This window comes from Hibiscus syriacus, unplaced genomic scaffold, assembly GCF_006381635.1.
Source record: "Hibiscus syriacus cultivar Baekdansim isolate YM2019G1 unplaced genomic scaffold, ASM638163v2 tig00110480_pilon, whole genome shotgun sequence".
Taxonomy (NCBI): domain Eukaryota; kingdom Viridiplantae; phylum Streptophyta; class Magnoliopsida; order Malvales; family Malvaceae; genus Hibiscus; species Hibiscus syriacus.
Window position 1 is genome coordinate 467,385 of NW_024062756.1, and position 20,968 is coordinate 488,352.

At 34.1% G+C, this 20,968-nt stretch overlaps 1 protein-coding gene and 1 pseudogene across 2 annotated transcripts; both read right to left on the minus strand.

Moving 5' to 3' along the window:
- Window positions 1–2,563: 2,563 nt before the first annotated feature.
- Window positions 2,564–5,746, minus strand: LOC120128464 (cellulose synthase-like protein G2). Of its 2 annotated transcripts, none has more exons than XM_039146154.1 (8): window positions 5,069–5,746; window positions 4,892–4,996; window positions 4,488–4,619; window positions 4,173–4,385; window positions 3,983–4,082; window positions 3,714–3,895; window positions 3,229–3,588; window positions 2,564–3,148 (listed from the first exon to the last, which is right to left on the minus strand). In XM_039146154.1, the coding sequence occupies exons 1-8, from the start codon at window positions 5,681–5,683 to the stop codon at window positions 2,591–2,593; spliced, it is 2,265 nt and encodes a 754-aa protein (XP_039002085.1). In that variant the 5' UTR covers window positions 5,684–5,746; the 3' UTR covers window positions 2,564–2,590. The 2 variants fall into 2 exon arrangements, with proteins under 2 accessions (XP_039002085.1, XP_039002086.1); XM_039146155.1 differs by having other exon boundaries at window positions 3,714–3,892; window positions 5,069–5,744.
- Window positions 5,747–6,779: 1,033 nt separating this feature from the next.
- Window positions 6,780–19,366, minus strand: LOC120128432 (annotated as a pseudogene).
- Between the last annotated feature and the right edge of the window lie 1,602 nt (window positions 19,367–20,968).

Consider the following 20,968-nt stretch of genomic DNA (forward strand, 5'->3'; position numbering starts at 1 on the left):
TCAGGACGTCGAAAAAATAAAGTGTGACTTTTCAAAAATTCAAATTATTGGTCAAAATCAAAGTCAACAGTTTTGACTAATGATTTGGAGGCCTTACGGTTCGAATTTAGCAAAACATACTTCGGAAACGGATTCGGCACGTCGAAAAATGTCAGAATAGGTATACTCGAACAAAATCAAATGTCGTTTAATAATCGTTTAAAGCCGGTCAAAGTTATGGTCAAATGGGTTCAATAGTCCACATTCGAAAATTACAAAAATATCACATTTATTAAAAATAAATACCAAAATATCACCGTTTTATAAATAATTAACAGAATGTCATCTTTTATAAAAAATTCCCAAAATGTCATTTTTTTTTAAAATAATTCTCAAAATGTCACTTTTTTTTTCAAAATAATTTCCAAGATATCACTGGGTCGGGTCAGGTCAGACCGGTAAACCCGGTTCAGGCTGGTTTGGACCGGTCAAGCCGGTCATAACATCACCCAGCCGTTCGCATCTTTCCTCACGCGCAGGGACGACGCGTGGGGGCGCGTGAGACCTCCTCCGGTCTCCAAAAATTCCTGCAAAAATTTTCATAAATTATTTTAAGCGATTTTAAGTCACTTACCAACATCGGTTCAAATTTTTGAACGGTGAAGAGCTCGATTTCAACTTAATCGGAACTTTGACCGCTTCACCTCCCTCAAGCGCAGCAGCCTACGGAGATAAGGAGGACACCGTCGGACTCGGAACGTCACAAGGAACATGATGGTGCGGGAGGTGTCGAAAACGAATCAACGATCGGAGATGAATTTAAGATTTTCTCGGTGATGGTGCTAAAAAAACGTCGAGACTTTGACTCAAAATTCATGTCGTTTGGCAGCGTTTCGCTAAAATTGGTTTACTGGGTTTTGTTCACGGGTTGAAGATGAACACGACGGTAGTTTCAATTTTACGATTGGAAGTCGGAAAACGTCGGAATCAACTTGAAAATGAGGGTACGGAAGAGTAAAATTTAAGCAATTGTTTCTGGTATGAAACCAAAAAAACACGTACATGTTTATGTTTAAAAGCTGCCGACATTCCTTGGTTAAATTCAGGATTGGTCACTGAATTTCTTTTACTTCTAAAATGACATATAAGTTTTCATAAATTTTAATTTAGTCACTAAATTTCACCGATTTAAACTTCTTTTTTTTCTTCAATTTTTTCGGGTTGTTACAGAACAGAGTTCCAGGGTCGGAAAATAACACTCCAAGACAAAGCTCGTGCGGCTTTCATGTTGAAACATTCAGACGACAAAGATGCAATGGTCCGGCAATAAGTTGAGAAACTCCAGGATAATGCAATTGGCGGCGGAGCAGCTACTACGATTTGCATGATTTACAACGCCACCGGCGACGCGTTAAGACTGGAAACTTACCGCAATTGGTCCGGCCATGTCGGATCCATCCCTTACCCTCCATTCATTCAAAATGGACAGTGGGTTGTGTTTGTGCACATAGGAGCTAAAACCTCGGCCGGAGCTGTTGTTTATCGAGGCAAAAACGAGGACGGGAAAAACCACGACTGGATGCAAGCCTGGACCAATAATACGAATTATAATAACGTATATATGTGTGTTGGTAATTTGTTTTATCTACTTTTGTGAGTTTTTATCTTGACCCGATATTTACAGGCTTTTTCAGAAGTTCGTGACGTTGGACACTGGAAATTTACCGGTGGTGATGATACTTGGGTATTGTCTATGAGAAAATGAACAAGTCCAACTTGATGAACATTGAAGCCTATGGAGGAGGCTACTCCATCGTCGTCATTGGCAATGCTCCTAACTCGGTCTTTGAGGCTGTTCTCACCCATCCCAAATTATGCTAGGAAACTAAGGCTTGATTCAATCAAGCTTGTTCCTTTTTTTTTTCTTCATATATTCGTATTTGATTCGTGTTCATTTAAACTTTTTAATATTATGGTCATATATGTTTATTGATTTTTGAAGTTGTACGTGGCAGGTTGTTTATTGTACAAGAACATGTTATTTTAATGTTAAGAATGCTTGTGTTTATTTATATGTTCAAAAATGACGATATTATGCTGCTAGTATTTTAGAGCTTTACGTTTCACACTTTAAATCCTAAAGTTCAGTTTGTATTCAAATTAGTTTATGCCTCTATTGATACTTGAAATGTAAAAAAAATATAAAAAAATGAGAACCGAGAAAATGAGTTTATAAATAAGTCTGTTTGTGAACATAAATGAATGAAACACATATTTAATTATGTTTGTTAATTTATTATATAACATAAATTTTTATTCATATTTTTTAATTTAATAAATAAAGCTTAAGTAAAGTTTTTTGAACAGTTAATCAAATGTTATGTTCATTTACAACTTTAAATGAAAATAATATCATGTGATTAAAGTTTGAACTGTATTTTGATTTTATATTATTTTTTGCATGCTTTTATTTAAATTTTAATCAGAAGTAATTTAAATTATCCCAAAATCTGGATCTGAATTTAATTCCAACAATTCGATCAATAGATTCCATCATATTCGAACCACTATAAAATGACTCCAATATAAATATTCATTGTTATTGTTAAGTTCAGAACAAACTATTACTGATCAAAGATCCCAATAACAAGAAAATCAAACAAAACACAAAAGATAGCACACTGACGTGTAAAGGAATGCGACCCTTATCCCTCCTTATAACCATCCCCTCAATTACTACATAATTCATGACAATTATGTAAACCGACAGCAAAACTTGTCCCAACATTTTCTTCCAATCACCTCCCATGAACAACATCCTCCAAATCCCACCAGCAACGGATGCCAAATTCACTAACATTATCGTAACCAACGGTACGATGAAAATGGTTGATGCCCGGAAATCGAATTTACCTTCCCGGTATAGCTCGATTTGATCATCGTCGGCGACTTTGTTGGTGGTCATAAAACTGGCTTTCCTCAGGCCGAGTTTTTTCAGTATGGCATCTAGGCTTCCGTATAAGTGGCATGTGACGGATTTTATCATCCATATCCGTTGTTCGTTGATCCATTTCCGAATCGGCCTCCCGGACTTGAGGACCTCGTGTAGATGCTTAGATAGGGATGATAAGAAAATGAGCAAGAATACACTGAAATACGGATCGGAAACCTGTAATATGAATATATGTTGTCATAAACACGATATGAATACATAAATATGTTGAAATTTATATGATATGAATTGTTTACCTCAGGATACAAAGGGACGCCATTGAGGAGATAAAGAGGAGGGATGGTGGCAAAGCACCAAAGAGGTAGGCAATAAAGAAGAGGGAACAATGAAAGCTCGGCATAGCCCATCGAATGAAGGAACGATGTCCTCGGTGGTCCGTACAAGAGTGGACTAAACCTCGAGATTGCAACATCAACCAACCCTGCCCCCCATCTTATTCCTTGAGTCAATAATTCATTCACATTCGTCGTTGAAGTTCCCAAGAATTGTGGCCTTCTCGTCGACGATGGAGCGACATAGGCCGATGTCCAGCCATTGCATTGCATAACGAATCCGGTGAGGTAATCTTCCGCTACTGCATCGTATAGAAAACCTACCTGCAACATACAAAATTTTACCTTATGTCATTGTTATAAGAATTTTACCTATTTTTTGGATTCGAATCCCTAACTTATTGAATGCAATGTCATAAAGGTAGCTGCATGAAATATTATGTACTTGCCTCTTTACCCCATTTTGTGTGATTTTCATAGGAACAAGAAGCTAAAACTTTAGCCTCTTTAAGCAACATGTTTGAAACTTCATCACCATTTAAATTAGGCTTATTGTAGTCTCGTTGGATCGATTTGATGAACTCGTTGGACGGGCCGAAGGAATCCTTAAGTTCTCGAAGCTCAATATCTGCTTGTTTTGCACAATAATAAGAACCTTGAACACCAATCGTAAAATAAATATGAATAATATCGAGAAAAAAATGAATCGGTCCCATACCCTTTTGAATAGAATGGCAACATAAAGCCTCCCTTTTAATATAGAAATTTGTACCAGAAAGTACTGGTCCTTTCAGTCCATCCAAACCAGGCCATGCAATCTGCAATAACTCATTCAACATTTCAATTCCATATCCATCATTCAATTTTTCGACTTCCATATATATATATACACACACATACATACATACCGTGTATGCCGATCGAACTTCGCTGTCGTAGATATCATTTTCGCTTATGTTGTGGAATGCCTGCGGGAACTGCACAAATGCAAGAGAAGGAGACATCTGAGGATCAAAGTGGAAGCACATTGCTTGCCTAGCTGAGGTTGGATCATTGCAGTACATGTCGCAGTCAAGCATCAGAATGTATGGGGAGTTGCTCAACACCGCGGAGACCCGAAGCTGCATGTTAAGAAACAAGTCATTCGTACGCAGATTCGAACAATTGTATATGTGTGTATATATATATGTGTGTGTGTGTGTGAGAGAGAGAGAGAGTTATACAAGGGTATTGACGGCTCCGGCCTTGAAGTGGTGTAAGTGAGGAGTCCTTTTTTCACGAGAAACATAGACAAGGAGAGGTATCTCTGTTATTTCACCTTCCTGCAACCCCTCTTTGGAATCTTCTTGTATTACCTGCAAAAATCGAAAGAGTTGAATCTGCACGTAAACTGAAAGAGTTGATTCTGCACGTAAACTGAGCTGTTTCGTCATTCGTCTAATCATCTTTATTATAAGATAACATGATTGAGGTGCAAATACCAAATTGCAACCACAAATCATCTGAATCGCTATCATTTTCATACTTTTCTTAAAAGTCATACAATGTTCGATCATTAATCTCAAGCATGCCAACGTCACAGTATATATATATATATATATATTGTACACGTGGACCATATACGTACCTCAATGCAAGATGGGTGATTGCTTGCACTGCGAACGTCTTTGTCTTTGAGTTTACATTCTTCTCCAGCTCTCCTCACGCGTTCCTTGAACAACTCATACTGTTCCTGCAATATTATATCTGCTGTTAATATTTGATTACAATAACATCTGTTACACTTACATCCACAACAACAAACCTTAGTTTTTTGCTTTTCTTCTATGAAGTCCGAGTTTTTTGATTCGGGATGGTGATCGTTGGTTCTCGAAAAATAAACGTCGGGGCACCGAGTTTCGATATCAAACCTCCTGCAAAACGGAAGCCAAAACTTTGCAAATCTCCAGGCTTCCCTCATAGCATGTAACGTTATAGCATAACCACCATCATCAGAAAGATAAACACTAAGCTTATCCGGTGGATAATCGAGCGCCATAGCAGATAACAAAGTGTTCATCACACCGATCGTCGGCTCCTTATTCGGATCCGTGGTGCAAATGAAGACGTCAATGGGCGGAAGCTTTTCGTCACTCGGCAACCTCTCCGGGAACACTGTGCGGTACACAGGGTTCCAATCGTAAGCACGTCCGAGGAACCATATGAAAGAAAGAAGCAATTCGGAGGCGAAAACGAAAACCAATGGTACAGCGGGTGCAGCTCTGGTTTTGGGGTCTTGGAAGAAGAAGGATACCCTGTAGTGTATGAGGAAAGCTATGGCGATTGAATGGAGGACTGCATGTGACCGATTGATGATCGTTGTGAGCTTGTTGCCATGGCAGATATGGAGTGGGAGAGAGCTTGAGCTTGAGCTTGCCATGGGTGTTCAATGGTGCTGTGTTTTAGTTCGAGAAGGGAGAAATCTGATTGATTTATAGGTGAATTGAAGTGAGATTTGCGTGAGGAGGAAGGTAAAGAAACAGGGGAGCAACGAAGAAATTTCTTACAAAACATGAAGTGACACATGGTGGCGTCTAAGTTCACTGCATGTGGGCATGAAGAGATAGGATTTTTTAGGATTTCCTCGAAATTCTTCAGGGACCTTTTACCTAAATATCATCGAATAAATTTTTACTTTTTTCCCCAAAATAGGTTAAAGTACACAAATGGTCCCCCAATTATAGGGTTCTACTTTGTCGAGTCCTCTAACTATTAAAAATCATAAGAGGATCACCTAACTATTCATATGTTCCAAATTCGTCATTTAAAAAAAAAAAATTGGCGATTGTCTGAGTTGGACATTAACCTTAGAAAATGGTCACCTGACTATTTTGAAGTTAAAATAAATAATTTGAGAAATAACTTAGAATGATAGGGTGAAATAATTTAAGAAATTAAGAAAAATTTAATCCTTAATATTATACATTTGGTCCTTAATATTTACCATCTTATTAGAAGATTAAATTTATTGAATTAAATTAAAATTAAGACTAAATTGATAGAATATGTAAATATTAAGGATTAAATAGTTAGATGATTTAATTGACAAAATTTTAAAATCAGTAATCAAAGTAAAAAGGGCCAATAGTTAAATGGTTATACGAATAATTTGCCCTATATGTTTTGGTATAAAGGAGAAGTAGATGATCTATAATCTTAAAATGTCTTCGTCGCTAATTCCAGTAAGCAATAGGGGAATTAAGATTCTAGGTGGCTTTTCCAGCATCATTAAATCCTCTGTTTGATTATACATCAAGTTTACAAGGTCGTTGAGTGATTATCAACAATCTCACCGTTTAAGGTTTCATGCATGATAAAATAAAAAAATTGACTCATGTAGAGGCAAAGCATCAAATTTCTTTAAATATAAATACCAACAGAAAATCTATGGAAATGGATCCAAGTTCACAGAATACAAATATTCTGATAATCAATATAAAAAAAAATATTATACATTTACATTGCTACAGTGGCAAAAGATTAACGTTACTTGCAAGTCTTGATTCTAGGTTAGATTCTAAGTTCAACCTTGGACAACTCCTGTCCTTACATTCTAAAAGTCAACTCATAATGAACTTTTGGTTAGCATATTTCGGTTTGAATGTGAAGCAGTCACCAGAATCGTTGAATGAAGCCGATCCGACGGAAGACGTCCGAGACAATTTCATTGGAGCCAATCTTCCGAAAGACAGTAACAGAGCTACAAACACTTGCAAGAATTCTGAAAAAAAAAAACAACAAACGAAGAGAAAAAGAGAACTTGTGAGATGTTATAACAAAGTAACTCATTTTCTGGGAATAGGAGAATTGTAAGTTTTAAGAGTGACTTAACAGACATCTTAAAGAAGAAAATGACCTCAAATTTGTAATAAGATCAAGGCAATCATGCATTAACCATTCACTGGATTGTTAATAGCACTTTCAGAATCATCTTAAAAGTTTCCAGCTTTTAGAAATCCATGCAGCAGAAGCACAAACATTAGAGATCATACCAAAATTGCATATCAGCTACAAGATTCAAACTTCATCAGAAAAACAATTAAGCACATTGTGACTAAGTCACTAATTACTACGCAACAAAGTGGTTGATACTTACCTCTAAGCCTAATCCACAGCAGCTTTACCCTTCTTCTTCTGCTCCACCATATACTCCTGAACCCTCTCAGCTTTCTTCCTCATGCCCTCAATCATATCCTCTGTAGCCTCAGTTATCTGCTTCGGCAGATGAACCGCCAAGTAATCAAACCACTCCCTTAATGTTATCTTCTCCAAATCCACCTCTACTCTTTCATCACAACTGTCCCTAACTTTATTCTTCATTTCATCACAGCTCTCCTTAACATCAATTCTAGAAAACTCCACTTTCTCTTCATCTTTTCTTAATTGAATTTCTTTGTTTTGCAATGGATTAAGCTCTTCCTCCTTATCCACTTCATCTTTTATTGCTTCTTCGTTTTGCAATGGATTCAATGCCTCTTCATTATCCACTTCATCGTTTATCACTTGAATTCTTTGCAATGGATTCAATGCCTTCTCGATATCCACTTCATCTTTTATCACTTGAATTTCTTCGATTTGCAATGGATTCAGCGCCTCCTTCTTACCCACTTGATAATTTTCTATCAAAATTGTTTCTTTTTCCTCTAATTTATCTTCCTGCTCGTTCTTTTTTCTCCCCCGAGGGAGGCCTTTCCCTCGTTTTGCCGCGGCTTCCTGATTTTCAGTAGCCTTCGGAATATCTAACCTGCTATTTTTGGAAATCGCATTCTTCCTACTCCTAGCAACCCTAACATTTTTCTTTCTTTTCAACTTCTAAATTCTCTAATTCTTTACTAAAATCATCTGTTTCCTTCTTCAAAGCCTTACCTCTCCTCGGCGGATTCCTCCTCCGGCTCTCCTGTACCACCGGCACCTCCTCTGCGACACCTCCACCGCCATCTATTTTGATCAAGATCGACGTAGTCTCTCCCAGCTTCACCGTATCGCCGTCTCTGAGATCAAAAGGAGTATCGGCAGGTAGTAAATCGGAATTAAGAGTCGTGCCGTTAGAGGATCCGAGATCTCGAATGACCCACTTACCAGATCCGTATTCGATGGTGAGGTGCTTAGAGGAAATGCCGGCGTCTTTGATCGGCAGGTTGTTGCCACGCACAACTCGCCCGATCCGGATAGCCGTTCCGGGTTGGTATATGATAGTTTCACCTTTTCGTGGACCTTGAACAATCATTAGAGTAATCGGCGGTGGATCCATTTTTCACGCTCCGGCCAGAAAGGAAGAGACGGCAGTTCTGTGGTGCGGCGCCTAAAAAACGGTTAATATACGGCGTGACCGGTTAAACAAGTGACCGGTTAAAATTTAGACCGGTTATGTTATATTATTTAACCGAAATATTATAAAGTACAATAACATACTAGGTAGCGCTTATATAATGTAATAGGTAGCGCTTATATTTACCTATTTTATAAGTAAACCGGTATATTTATACCGATAGCATTGCAAATTTACCTATTACATTATATTATATTGAAAGTGTCCATACTTTTTATAAAAAGGATCGATACTTTAACAGTGTTTCATGTTTTCCACCTACAATATTAATTTAATAATTTCATTTGCACAAAAAATTATTTGATTGTTTTGATATTTTATAAAATAATATTTAGAATTTTTAATTTAATAATAATATATATCGTAACGTAAAAAATAAATCATTAGACGCCTATAATTACTAAATTAATATCTTAAAACTCACTCAAAAAATAACCTTAAATTAATGTTTTCCACAGTGAAAAAAGTATGGACACTTTTATAAAAAGGATACACTTTACAATATAACCACTACCTATTACATTATATAAACGATACCTATTACATTATATAAGGGCTACCTATTACATCATATGTTTACCTATTATATTGAAAGTGTCCATACTTTTTATAAAAAGGATCGATACTTTTTTTAAAAGTTATGTAATTTATGTTTCAATTTTTTTAACAGTGTTTCATGTTTTCCACCTACAATATTGATTTAATAATTTCATTTGCACAAAAAATTGGTTGATTGTTTTGATATTTTATAAAATAATATTTAGAATTTTTAATTTAATAATAATATATATCGTAACGTAAGAAATAAATCATTAGACGCCTATAATTACTAAATTAATATCTTAAAACTCACTCAAAGGATAACCTTAAGAACACTTGAAGAAGCAAGAGAACAACTATCAAAGCAATCAAAAACGAGAAAATCCCAACATGATAACAACTGAACATATCATATCAATGTTCAAACTCAAGTTGTAGATTTTGATTTCCTTTTGCTTGGCATCATATGAGATTTGGATTTTGATTTCCTTTTGCTTGGCACCATATGAGCTTTGGATTTTGATGAGCATCGGAAGTATTTCAGACTTATGATTTGGGTGGTACTCAACTTATGATTTTAGTTGCTATTTGTTACATTTCTTGTATACCACCCAGATCATACGCCCGAAACGTTTCTGACGCTTTAAAGTTGACCAAAAAATAAAATGGTCGGGATTTCCCTCGCGTTTATACGTTGGAAAAAAAAACAATGGAAATTAGGAATAATCAATGATAACATGCATATTGGCTTGGGCTAATATTTATAGTGGAGCCGAAATATATATTGAAATTCAAACTCAAATTGAAATTTAAATTCAAACTCCAATTACATATGAAATGAATTTGAAATGCAGTGTTAAATTGAACATGAAAATTGCATAATTGATTCATACTGTTCAAGTAACATGCTTTATGAACCATCAAGCTAAAAGACAATATTGATTGAGTTCAAAGCTGAGTTGTGAGTTGATGGAGTTGTCACACTTGTCACATGGTTGGAATAAAGTACTCACATGCGAGATAGATTGTTTTGTTATACATAACCCATCTCAACGAAATTAATCCAATGAAAAAGAGTTATTTCTAACAAAGTCCGGAACATTATTTTTCCAAATAATGTACCCATAACAATGTTCAATTAATGTACCCACAACAATGTTTAATTGATTTGTTGTTTAATTTTCAATTTGAATTATTTGATTGTTTTGATATTTTATAAAATAATATTTAGAATTTTTAATTTAATAATAATATATATCGTAACGTAAAAAATAAATCATTATACGCCTATAATTACTAAATTAATATCTTAAAACTCACTCAAAAGATAACCTTAAATTAATGTTTTCCACAGTGAAAAAAGTATGGACACTTTTATAAAAAGGATAGACACTTTACAATATAACCACTACCTATTACATTATATAAACGATACCTATTACATTATATAAGGGCTACCTATTACATCATATGTTTACCTATTATATTGAAAGTGTCCATACTTTTTATAAAAAGGATCGATACTTTTTTTAAAAGTTATGTAATTTATGTTTCAATTTTTTTAACAGTGTTTCATGTTTTCCACCTACAATATTGATTTAATAATTTCATTTGCACAAAAAATTAGTTGATTGTTTTGATATTTTATAAAATAATATTAAGAATTTTTAATTTAATAATAATATATACCTTAACGTAAAAAATTAATCATTAGACGCCTATAATTACTAAATTAATATCTTAAAACTCACTCAAAAGATAACCTTAAATTAATATTTTCCACAGTGAAAAAAGTATAGACACTTTTATAAAAAGGATAGATACTTTACAATATATTAAAAAAGTATAGACACTCAAATGTATATGTACACATAGAAGCAAATATGGAATAATTAATGAAAATATACACACAATATAATCACACCAAAATATAAATACACAAGAATGTTCAAATAATGTACCGACAAACAAAATTAATCCGATGAAAAAGGGTTGTTTCTAACGAAGTCCGGAACATTAGAGGCCTTCAACAAATTTTCCAAATACTCTCGTATGTTTCCGCCTTTTTCTGAGGACATACATAAATAATTTCAATTATCAAACTAATGAGGTACAATTTTACTAACAATAAATTAAATTCGCATAAGCATGAATAAATTTGTGTCATACCTAGAGCTTTGTCGTTCGAATGGGAAGCAGCGTCAAAGGTATGTGGACATATGTAATTGCATTTCTATATAAACACATAAGTTGTTAAAATAATCAATGTCTGAACACCTGTTCAACTGGAAAAACATATTGCATAAATGCAACTTACCGGATTATAAATCATTTTTTCCGCTGAATCATCGACCAAAAGTGTATTTAGCTCGTTAAAATCTGGACACGCGTTCCAAACATCATTGAGATCTTTACAGTAGGTAACAGAATCGTATGTTTTGCATTTTTTTTGATCCTGTTCACAAACAGTCGAACATAAATATGTAGGAATCATAGACAACGAAAAGTCAGCAAACTGTAATGACATTCATCTTACCCACACGAATAGAAAATGCTCGGAAAATACAGGTAGTTTCTCAAGTACACGGTCGACGTTATGCCTGAGATTGTAATCAAGTTTGAATGTTAACATTCAAATGTATATTAACGATTTTGACTACAGTAATTCAATTGCCTCAAACATGTTCTAACCTCATCTTTGAAGACCAAAGGGCAACAACAAAATTGTCGACACAAAATTGCATAAATTCAAATAATCCTCTTCTGAGGACAACATCTACAACATGAAGAAAATGAGATTAAAGTTCTACGCTTATATGTTAAAATAAGGGATACAAAAGAATAGAATTAAAACCTGCCGGCAGTCTTGGGATGTAGGCAAGGACACCATTGAGATCAAAAATTAAAAGTTTTCTTGAAGGCGGCGTTGCAGACACGATATACTTGTTTGGATCATCATCTTCATCATCATCATCATCATCGTCATCATCTTCATCGCCAGCTTCATCGTCATCATCATCATCATCGTCATCTTCATCGTCAGCTTCATCTTCTGCGACCGCTTGGTTGTCCACATCTGTTAAAAGAAAATAAAATAAAGTTCAGAACGTGTAAATGTTAAGAAACATAGATAATGAATTACCTAACTCGTTTGATGTCGTTGACGTAATTCGTTACGCAACATGGAGACTTCACGTTGCAATGATGAAATATCGGATCACATTCCACTCACAAGGGAATCAATATGCTCCCGAAAATTGACCATGTATTCCATCACGGTCTTAATTGTGACATCCTCTGCAACTGGAGCTTCTTCCATCATTGCGTCTCCACTTGGTTGCTCTTCTTCATGGCCAACGGGGTCCATTTCCTCCCTCTCTTGATCTATCCGACCTCCTTGACACGCTTCCAACCGAGTTTTCAACAAAATCATATCCCGCTTTTTTAATAAATACCATGTCAATCTTGCGGGTTAATCGAACAGGGGCGTCATGCGAAAAATCAACTTCCTTCTTCTTCAACAGATGGGTGATGACACATCCATATGGTAGTGTAGTTGAAATTGTTGCTCCCTTTGTGACCATATATACAATTGTATTAAATATGAGTTTTGCAATGTTTGGAGCCGTTTTGGATTTATACTTTGCTATCCACCAATAATCGCTGTCTCGAAGCGTTGAATGTTTTCCCCCACTAGGCCGGATATACCATGTGAGCATTTTGTGAAACACTCTCGACTCTACATCGAGGTGAATTGGGCTATTTCTAGTAACCCGTTTAATTGTAGACCAATCTACACCATTTTCATCTGAATCCCCTGTATTCGCTACACCTAAACCCTCCGCAATAGTTTCTGGAGATATATATATATCCTTCCCCATGACATGTGTATTAATTCCTATTATATTAGTCTTATTAGGCTCGTGCTGTAAGGAAGCATTGTTGTAGAAGACTCTAACTAGGTTGGGATAATATCTTGGTTCTACACCAAGGAATTCAAGCCAACCCCAAGATGTAAATGTGGATTTAAAACTAAATGCATATTTATCATCAAACAAGAAACCCAGGTCAATGACACGTTCGGGACGAATCTTCCTTACTTTAAAACTCGTCTGCCATCTTTGTTTCTCCATGTCGGATCTAAAGTTCAGAGTTTCGAAGGACCTGATTTCCTCAGAAGAATCGTTTGTTACAGAAAGGAGGTGGTTGAGAAGAACTGGGTTGAGAAGAGCTTTGAGAAAGACCTCACTTCTGACGCTGACGTTTTGGAGCCATTTTGGTTGGATGCTACCCCTATTACAATGGAACACAAACACATTCAGGATAAAAACTCCAATATAGAAATCAATCAAACCCATAAAATATCGATAAATTTACCTGAATATCTGATCGTCACTTATGATAACGGTAGAAGAAAGAGGAAGATCTGCCTGCTTGCATTTATGTTTAGGGTTTCTCGATTAAGAGTACTATATATCGTAAACGGTTTTCCATTCATTCTGGAAAAAAGAGGATGATTTTGGGATCAACACTTTTTATATATGGATCGACACTTTATGGGTGCACCCTGTTTTCCATTCATTCTGGAAAAAAATATCGACACAAACTATATTAGTGTCGACACATTATTTAGACATATTCTCTCATAAAACTGGTATAATTGTACCGGTTAGATTGAAAAATTACATATTACATTATACTTTTGGTTTTCGATGTTTTTGGGATTGACACTTTTTTATATATGGATCGACACTTTATGGGTGCACCCTGTTGGCCATATTGTAAATTTGCCTTTTACTTCCAAGTATCGACATGACCCTTAATGTGTATAAGAAACATGTACAACAACATACTGCTAACTTTTCTCATCTCATTCATAATTATATTCACATACAAAAATATAAATCGTATACAAAATTATAAATCTTATACAAAATTAACTCGACATTTACATCATTGCATCCTTTTGTTATTCTTATGTAATATTGCAGCTTTTGTTATCTCCTGTCTTCGTTCATTTTGATTGTGGCTTACGAGATCGTTTAATACTCGCGATCGATCCCAGTCTCCAACAACCTATATTCAAATTGTCAGAACGTTAAGTATTGTCAACTACAGCATTCAATCTACGACTTTTAACAATTTTACCACAAACAATTTTTTCTATCCACTTACAAAATCACCAGTTGCCCCTGTAGAACCGATCGATTCCATCCACATCATCACATACATGCCGCAATCATATCTGTTACAAAATTTGAAAACCACACATGTCAATTATGATGAATACTGCATAAATTAAGCTTTCTATTTATGATAACATCTCATACCCATTCAATTGCTTATTCTTCTTATGCTCCACAAATTTGAAATTTTTCAAGGGATACTTTCCTAGAGATCCACATGACTCAACCCAAATGCGTTTCTTATTATAAGAATCTAATATTTTAATCTGCATTAAAATAGAAGAAGTTATGCACCAAAAAAATTATGCATTATAATTTACATAATGTCCTTTCATACATACATACATACCAATCTCTTAGCATCCTTCACTCTCTGTTTAGCTGCTTCAGTTGTAAACATACTATCATATATTGTTACAACATGATCTACCATATCCAACACCAACAGATACCAATGTGAATTATGGTAGTTTATTGTGATCATTATCTGCAACAAATTTCACACCCAATTTGACAAAATTCAACATTCTATATCTGAAAACATCATTTGCAATTGGTATGGTGTCTTACCTTCTCACAGTCGGTGAATTTCACATAGTTATCCAATATGACACCCCAGAAGGTAGAAATATTCTCAACACTTTATTTGTTGGCTTCCAACGCCTGTTGCTGTAATTACGCAACAAACATTATTAATTTACCGTCTATAACACTACTTTTCAATATTTATTAATTTAACTCACCACTAAGAGGTATGGAAGGTAGCCAATCCTCCGGTGTGACTTTTGAGAATCGTAGCATATGGTCCAGGCGAGCAAATCGATAACCTAACAAAATTAATTACACAATCAGAACATATTTCAATAAGTTTTATTTATTTTCTACTTTCTACTTACCACACCGCCAACCCATTCCGTAGGCTTCAACGTTGCAACGTCGTATACAGTAGCGAATTGATTTCCCATTGATATTACAGAATATCTGTATGAATCATTAGGATTAATATCTTGTCATGAAATATTTAAATATCACTCACAAAACAATATATTTCACTTACCCCGATTCTAACTCGCTATTCCATAAATAATCACAAATTGCAGCTTCGATGTCATCAATTCCGGTTGGAATATCCGCTTTTTCAACCTACAATTTTGCATACAAATTTTTATCACAACAACATAATAAAAATCAAATTAAGTATTCTTTTATTAAACTTACCTTCTGCTTCTTCTTCTGGGGTGCAGGACATTCCGAATCCAAAACTGCTGCTATAACACTCTCCGGTGTATAAATGACATCGACTTCCTTCCTCCTCATTTCTTCCATCTCTTCTTCTTCCTCCTCCCTCTTTTCTTCTTCATATTTTTTCAGTTCATCGTACTTTTTTTCTACATAGCTCTTCATATCTTTTATTTCACCCTTCAATTGAGCTCCTTCATCCGAGTATTTATCAACCACCCCCTTCACCCCCGTAAGTTCACTCCTCAAATCAACAACCTCTTCACCACTCCCTCAAATTTTTCTCCCGTCACCATCTTAATATCACCCCTTAACACCCCAACTTCTTTCACCACTTCACCCCTCAACACCTCTACTTCTTTCACCACTCCATCTATTTTTCCTTCCACTACCCCCTTATGCCTCTCGAGTGTATCTTCGACTCTCTCAAGTTTCTCTACGACTTGATCAAGTTTCTCTTCGACTCTTGATTGTCTTTGCATGATTTCAAATTGGATTTTTTTGATATCAGCCAATTCAGACATCAAAATGTCGAAGTTACTCTGTTTTGCTTCACTGTCGTCCCACTCACCTTCATCCCCCAATACAACCATCCCTCCTTTCTTCTCCTCTGCCTCCACTGCCTCCTCTACATCCTTGCCAATAACCTTCAAAAATTAAATTACAATATTAAGACATTGATTATATTCTAATATTATTTAATTACATTTATTACCATTTCTTGCTTCTTCCCTCTATCCAACTTCAACTTCACCATCACTCTAACCACCTCTTCCTTCCCCCATGCACGGATGCGTGCCACTCCGGTTCTTTCATAAGCCGGCACTGCCTCACAGCCTGACCAAAAATCGAACAGTGCAACCTGCATTTATAATAAAATTTATATTTTTATATAAAACACAAAAAAGTGATTCAACTCATTTACCTCTAAGATTGCTATGCACCCTTTGAGGTATCTCTGGCTGCCCTTTTTAAAGGTGATTATTGATTCAATCAATCTCGCATGGATATATTCAGCCCAATTGAATTCACCCTTCAAGCCTTCATCGCAAATGAGCTTCATATATTCCTTGTTCGTTGACGTATCACCCGTTGGACAAAGAAATATCCCGACAAGGTACAATAGAACTCGGGCCTTCAGCTCATCCCCCAAGTAAGATCCACTTTTGATATCCTCTTCAACTTCAGTATATGTCACCTTATGATTCAAACCATATTTGGAGGCAAGTGCTTTCCAGTTCTTACTCCTACAGACTTCTATAACACTTTTGCCTTTGTTTTGTACCCCCAATACGGCTGCAGCAGTCGATACCCCCAGAGGGAATGAATAATCACCATACTTAGCCATACATTGACTGACGTCAAATTGTGCCATCAAGGATCGACACAATTCCCTCCGAATAGGTCGATCCCTTACTCCGATCAACGATCCAAAACCTATTTCTCCCAGCACATTCAACTGACCCTTCTCCTTAAGGTGTTTAATTAATAAATTCACCCTTTTAATGCTGCATCTTGTCGACACTTCCTACATTTTTTAACAATATATAATGTTATAGTTCTTATATATTTTGTATCAACGTATTTACAAGTTTAATGAATACCTTATTTTCATGTGCTTTCCTCCGTTCTTTGTATTCTTTACTATCATTCCTTGACTGTGTGATGTAAGGTTCCTTTTCAGCATCACTCATTGAATTCCATTTGGACCTCACATCTTTTTTCACCTAATATTAAACATAAACGTTTCTTAATCAATACATTAACACTAAATACTAATACTACTCAATGTCAATTTCATTTTACATACCGAACCGCTCTGTGTGCCATCTCCCTTCATCCTTTTGCATTCGGCCATACTGTTAACATTTAAAATTTGTAATCAATTTAAAGTTTATCGATACTTTAATCCAATTACCATTTCAACAATAATAACAAAAAGACATTGATACTTACTAGAAGTACATATATCCACCCTTTGGTTGCTTTCGAGTCTCGGCCTCAATTTCAAAGTCATCTGCTCCACCAACAATTTTCCAACCCATTGACTCCATTTTTCCTTCATATATCAGTTTACGCAAATCAAATTATTTTGTTACATACACTTTTCAATATACAAATATAGATAACTACTCTTGTGGTAAAACGGTTTTCTTCAAAAGAATTTGAATGGCCACACCAAAATGTGTCGGCACATTTATACAACCTATAATATCATTTTCTACCTATAATATTTAATAAAAGTATCGACATTTATATTTTTCTTGAATATCTATTTCTACCTGCAATCGGTCCCAAATGCTTCCTTACTCCAAAACCCCAAACAACACATAAAAAACCCTATCGCGATTACTGTAATAATAAAAAATTAGGGTTTCGACAACATACTTTTCGATTTGACTGCAGCAACAAACAAACAAACTTCGCTTTAGAAACGCCTTCTGAAATGCAGCAACAATTACTCTTCGATTTCAAAAACTCGTCCGTTCTATCTTTTTTCAGAGGATATTTAGCTATGGCCTTTATATTTTCATCGGATATGTTATTTATATTTAATCGATACAAATACAAAAGTGTCGATACTTTTATGTCAGGTGTCGATACTTTCGAAAGGATAATTACCTATTTCTTTGAAAGTGTCGATAATTTATTACACGTACTTACGAAAGTATCAACACTTTCAATATATCCGGTATCATTTTACCGGTTTTATCATTTTGTTACCGGTTTTATCATATTTTTACTTGTTATATCGTTGTGGATCGATATATTTTTTTAAAGTATCGACACATTATAGGCGCTATAACTGCTTCTCTTTTAAATTCACAAAGTGTCGATCCTTATATAACGTATCGACACTTTTAAATTTACCGGTTTTATCATTTTGTTACCGGTTTTATCATATTTTTACCTGGTATATCGTTTTGGATCGATATATTTTTTAAAAGTATCGACACTTTTTAGGATTTAAAACTGCTTTTAAAGTTATGTAATTTATGTTTCAATTTATTTAATAGTGTTTCATGTTTTCCACCTACAATATTAATTTAATAATTTAATTTACACAATTTTATTTGATTGTTTTGATATTTTATAAAATATTATTTAGAATTTAAATTTAACAATATTAACCAAATATAATAATAAATATGTTTTCAACAGTGAAATAAGTATGACACTTTTATAAAAATGATATATATTTTTTTGAAAGTTATGTAATTTATGTTTCAATTTTTTTAATAGTGTTTCATGTTTTCCACCTACAATATTAATTTAATAATTTCATTTACACTAAAAATTATTTGATTGTTTTGATATTTTATAAAATATTATTTAGATTTTAAATTTAACAATATTAACTAAAGATAATAATAAATATATTTTCACAGTGAAATAAGTATGGACACTTTTATAAAAAGGATAGATAATTTACAATATAACAGGTAAAAATATGACAAAACCAGATTCATTATGACAAAACCGGTAAAATTTACTTGATATGTTAAACGTATGGACACTTTTATAAAAAGGATAGATACTTACCGATAACCAAAGTTTACCGGTTACCAAATTTTTTAATAGTTTTTCATATTTTCTACCTAAAACATTATTAGTTGTCAACATAATAGGTACCGCTAAACCGAATTTATTAAATACATTTTAATATATCCGGTAATGCTGTATATTAACCGTATATTAACCCGCCTTTCCTGAGACAATCCCGGAAGAGACAGAACGAGAAAATGAGGTACTTTTGAAAGAATTTGAAATGAGTTATAGCGGTCTCTAAGCTTTTGAATTTCCATTTTATATTGAATTTCCACAAAGAAAGAGAAAGATTGAAACAGCGGTCTTATGGTCAAATTATGATTTTTGTCCTTGTACTCTACCTAAATTGATATTTAAGTTTTTTTCTTTACTTTAATTTGAGACTTAAATGTATTATTGACTCATAAATTATATCATTCGTATTAAGTTATCTCTTAAAATATTTTTTTTAAGATTTTTACTTTCTAATATTTAAATCATTATATCGTTTATCATAAATCATTAATTTCATTAAAAAATAATTGATCATTCAAAACACGCTATGTTACTACTTAATTTTAAATAAAATAATTAATATTTTAATCATTAAATATAATATCAAACGTTAACTCTTTTCCTTCACTTGTTGCTCTCGTCTCTTGGTTTCCTTCGTCGTTATCCAATTCCGCCCGACGTTAAATGTACCCAAACTACGTCAATCATGCACTCATCGTCGATGAAACTTCGATAAGACATAATCAATGTCAATCAATGACTCTACTAAATTACTATTTTAGCCCATGTAAGTCATGTGCCCTGTAATTTAGTCCTAGCATATTAATTAATTAATTAATTTGATAAATTTAGGTTTGTTTATTTATATATCTATTTATATTGTTGTTTATTATAATTATTATGAGCAATACTTTTTATTTCACTTATTTCATAAAATGAGATAACATTTGATTCCTTTCAAGGTGCTAGTTTCAGGCGTTGTTGGGGTGATCTAACTTTCCCAACACGTCATTAATTTATCTGACTGTCTTAAATTCGTGTAGAACTAAAATAGTTTTACATTGTGTAATAGGATGATATTTCTATTTAAATTATTAAAAGTTATTATTAAAAAGGTAAAAAGACAAACCAACTAACATAAGATTAAAAAATATGTTAATTCTTCTATTAGTTAGTTTAATTTGACAAAAAGTTAAATGTTTAAATGTCAAAATTTAATTTAACAAAAAGTTAAATATTTAAAATTAAAAAAAATTAAGGGCTAAAATGAAGGTAAAAAGTATCTTTATTAAAAAAATCAATATCTCATTACTATTAAACTTTTTAGTATTAGACCACCCATATTCCTCTATTAATCGATTAATTTAGATCAATTATAGCATAGGCAATGACAACTTTATCAACCTAGTTTGTTCTACTCATAAACGGCAAGATTCGTACCCTTAACATTACTTAAGGGGTCTAGTGCACCATCTTAAACCAAATTGTTGAGTTAATCGATCGACGAAGAAACCAAGAGGGGTGAATTGGCAATAAAAATTTTTGTGGAAGCTTTTGCAGAAAATAGAAAATAATTGCACAACGATTTAGAGTGGTTCGACTTTCTCAACCAAAGTCTACGTCCATTACCTTAGCTATCAACACTAAGGCTTTTCCACAAATTCACTAATTTGTCTTTCTTTTGAGGATAAAGAGTAACCTTACTCAAGAATTATGCCCCAAATTCTTGAGAACACTCTCTCCCAAAGAGAACAGTACAAATTTCACAAACTTACAGAAAAACCTCACAAGGCAAGATGTTTGCACAATTTTAGAACAAAGAAAGAAC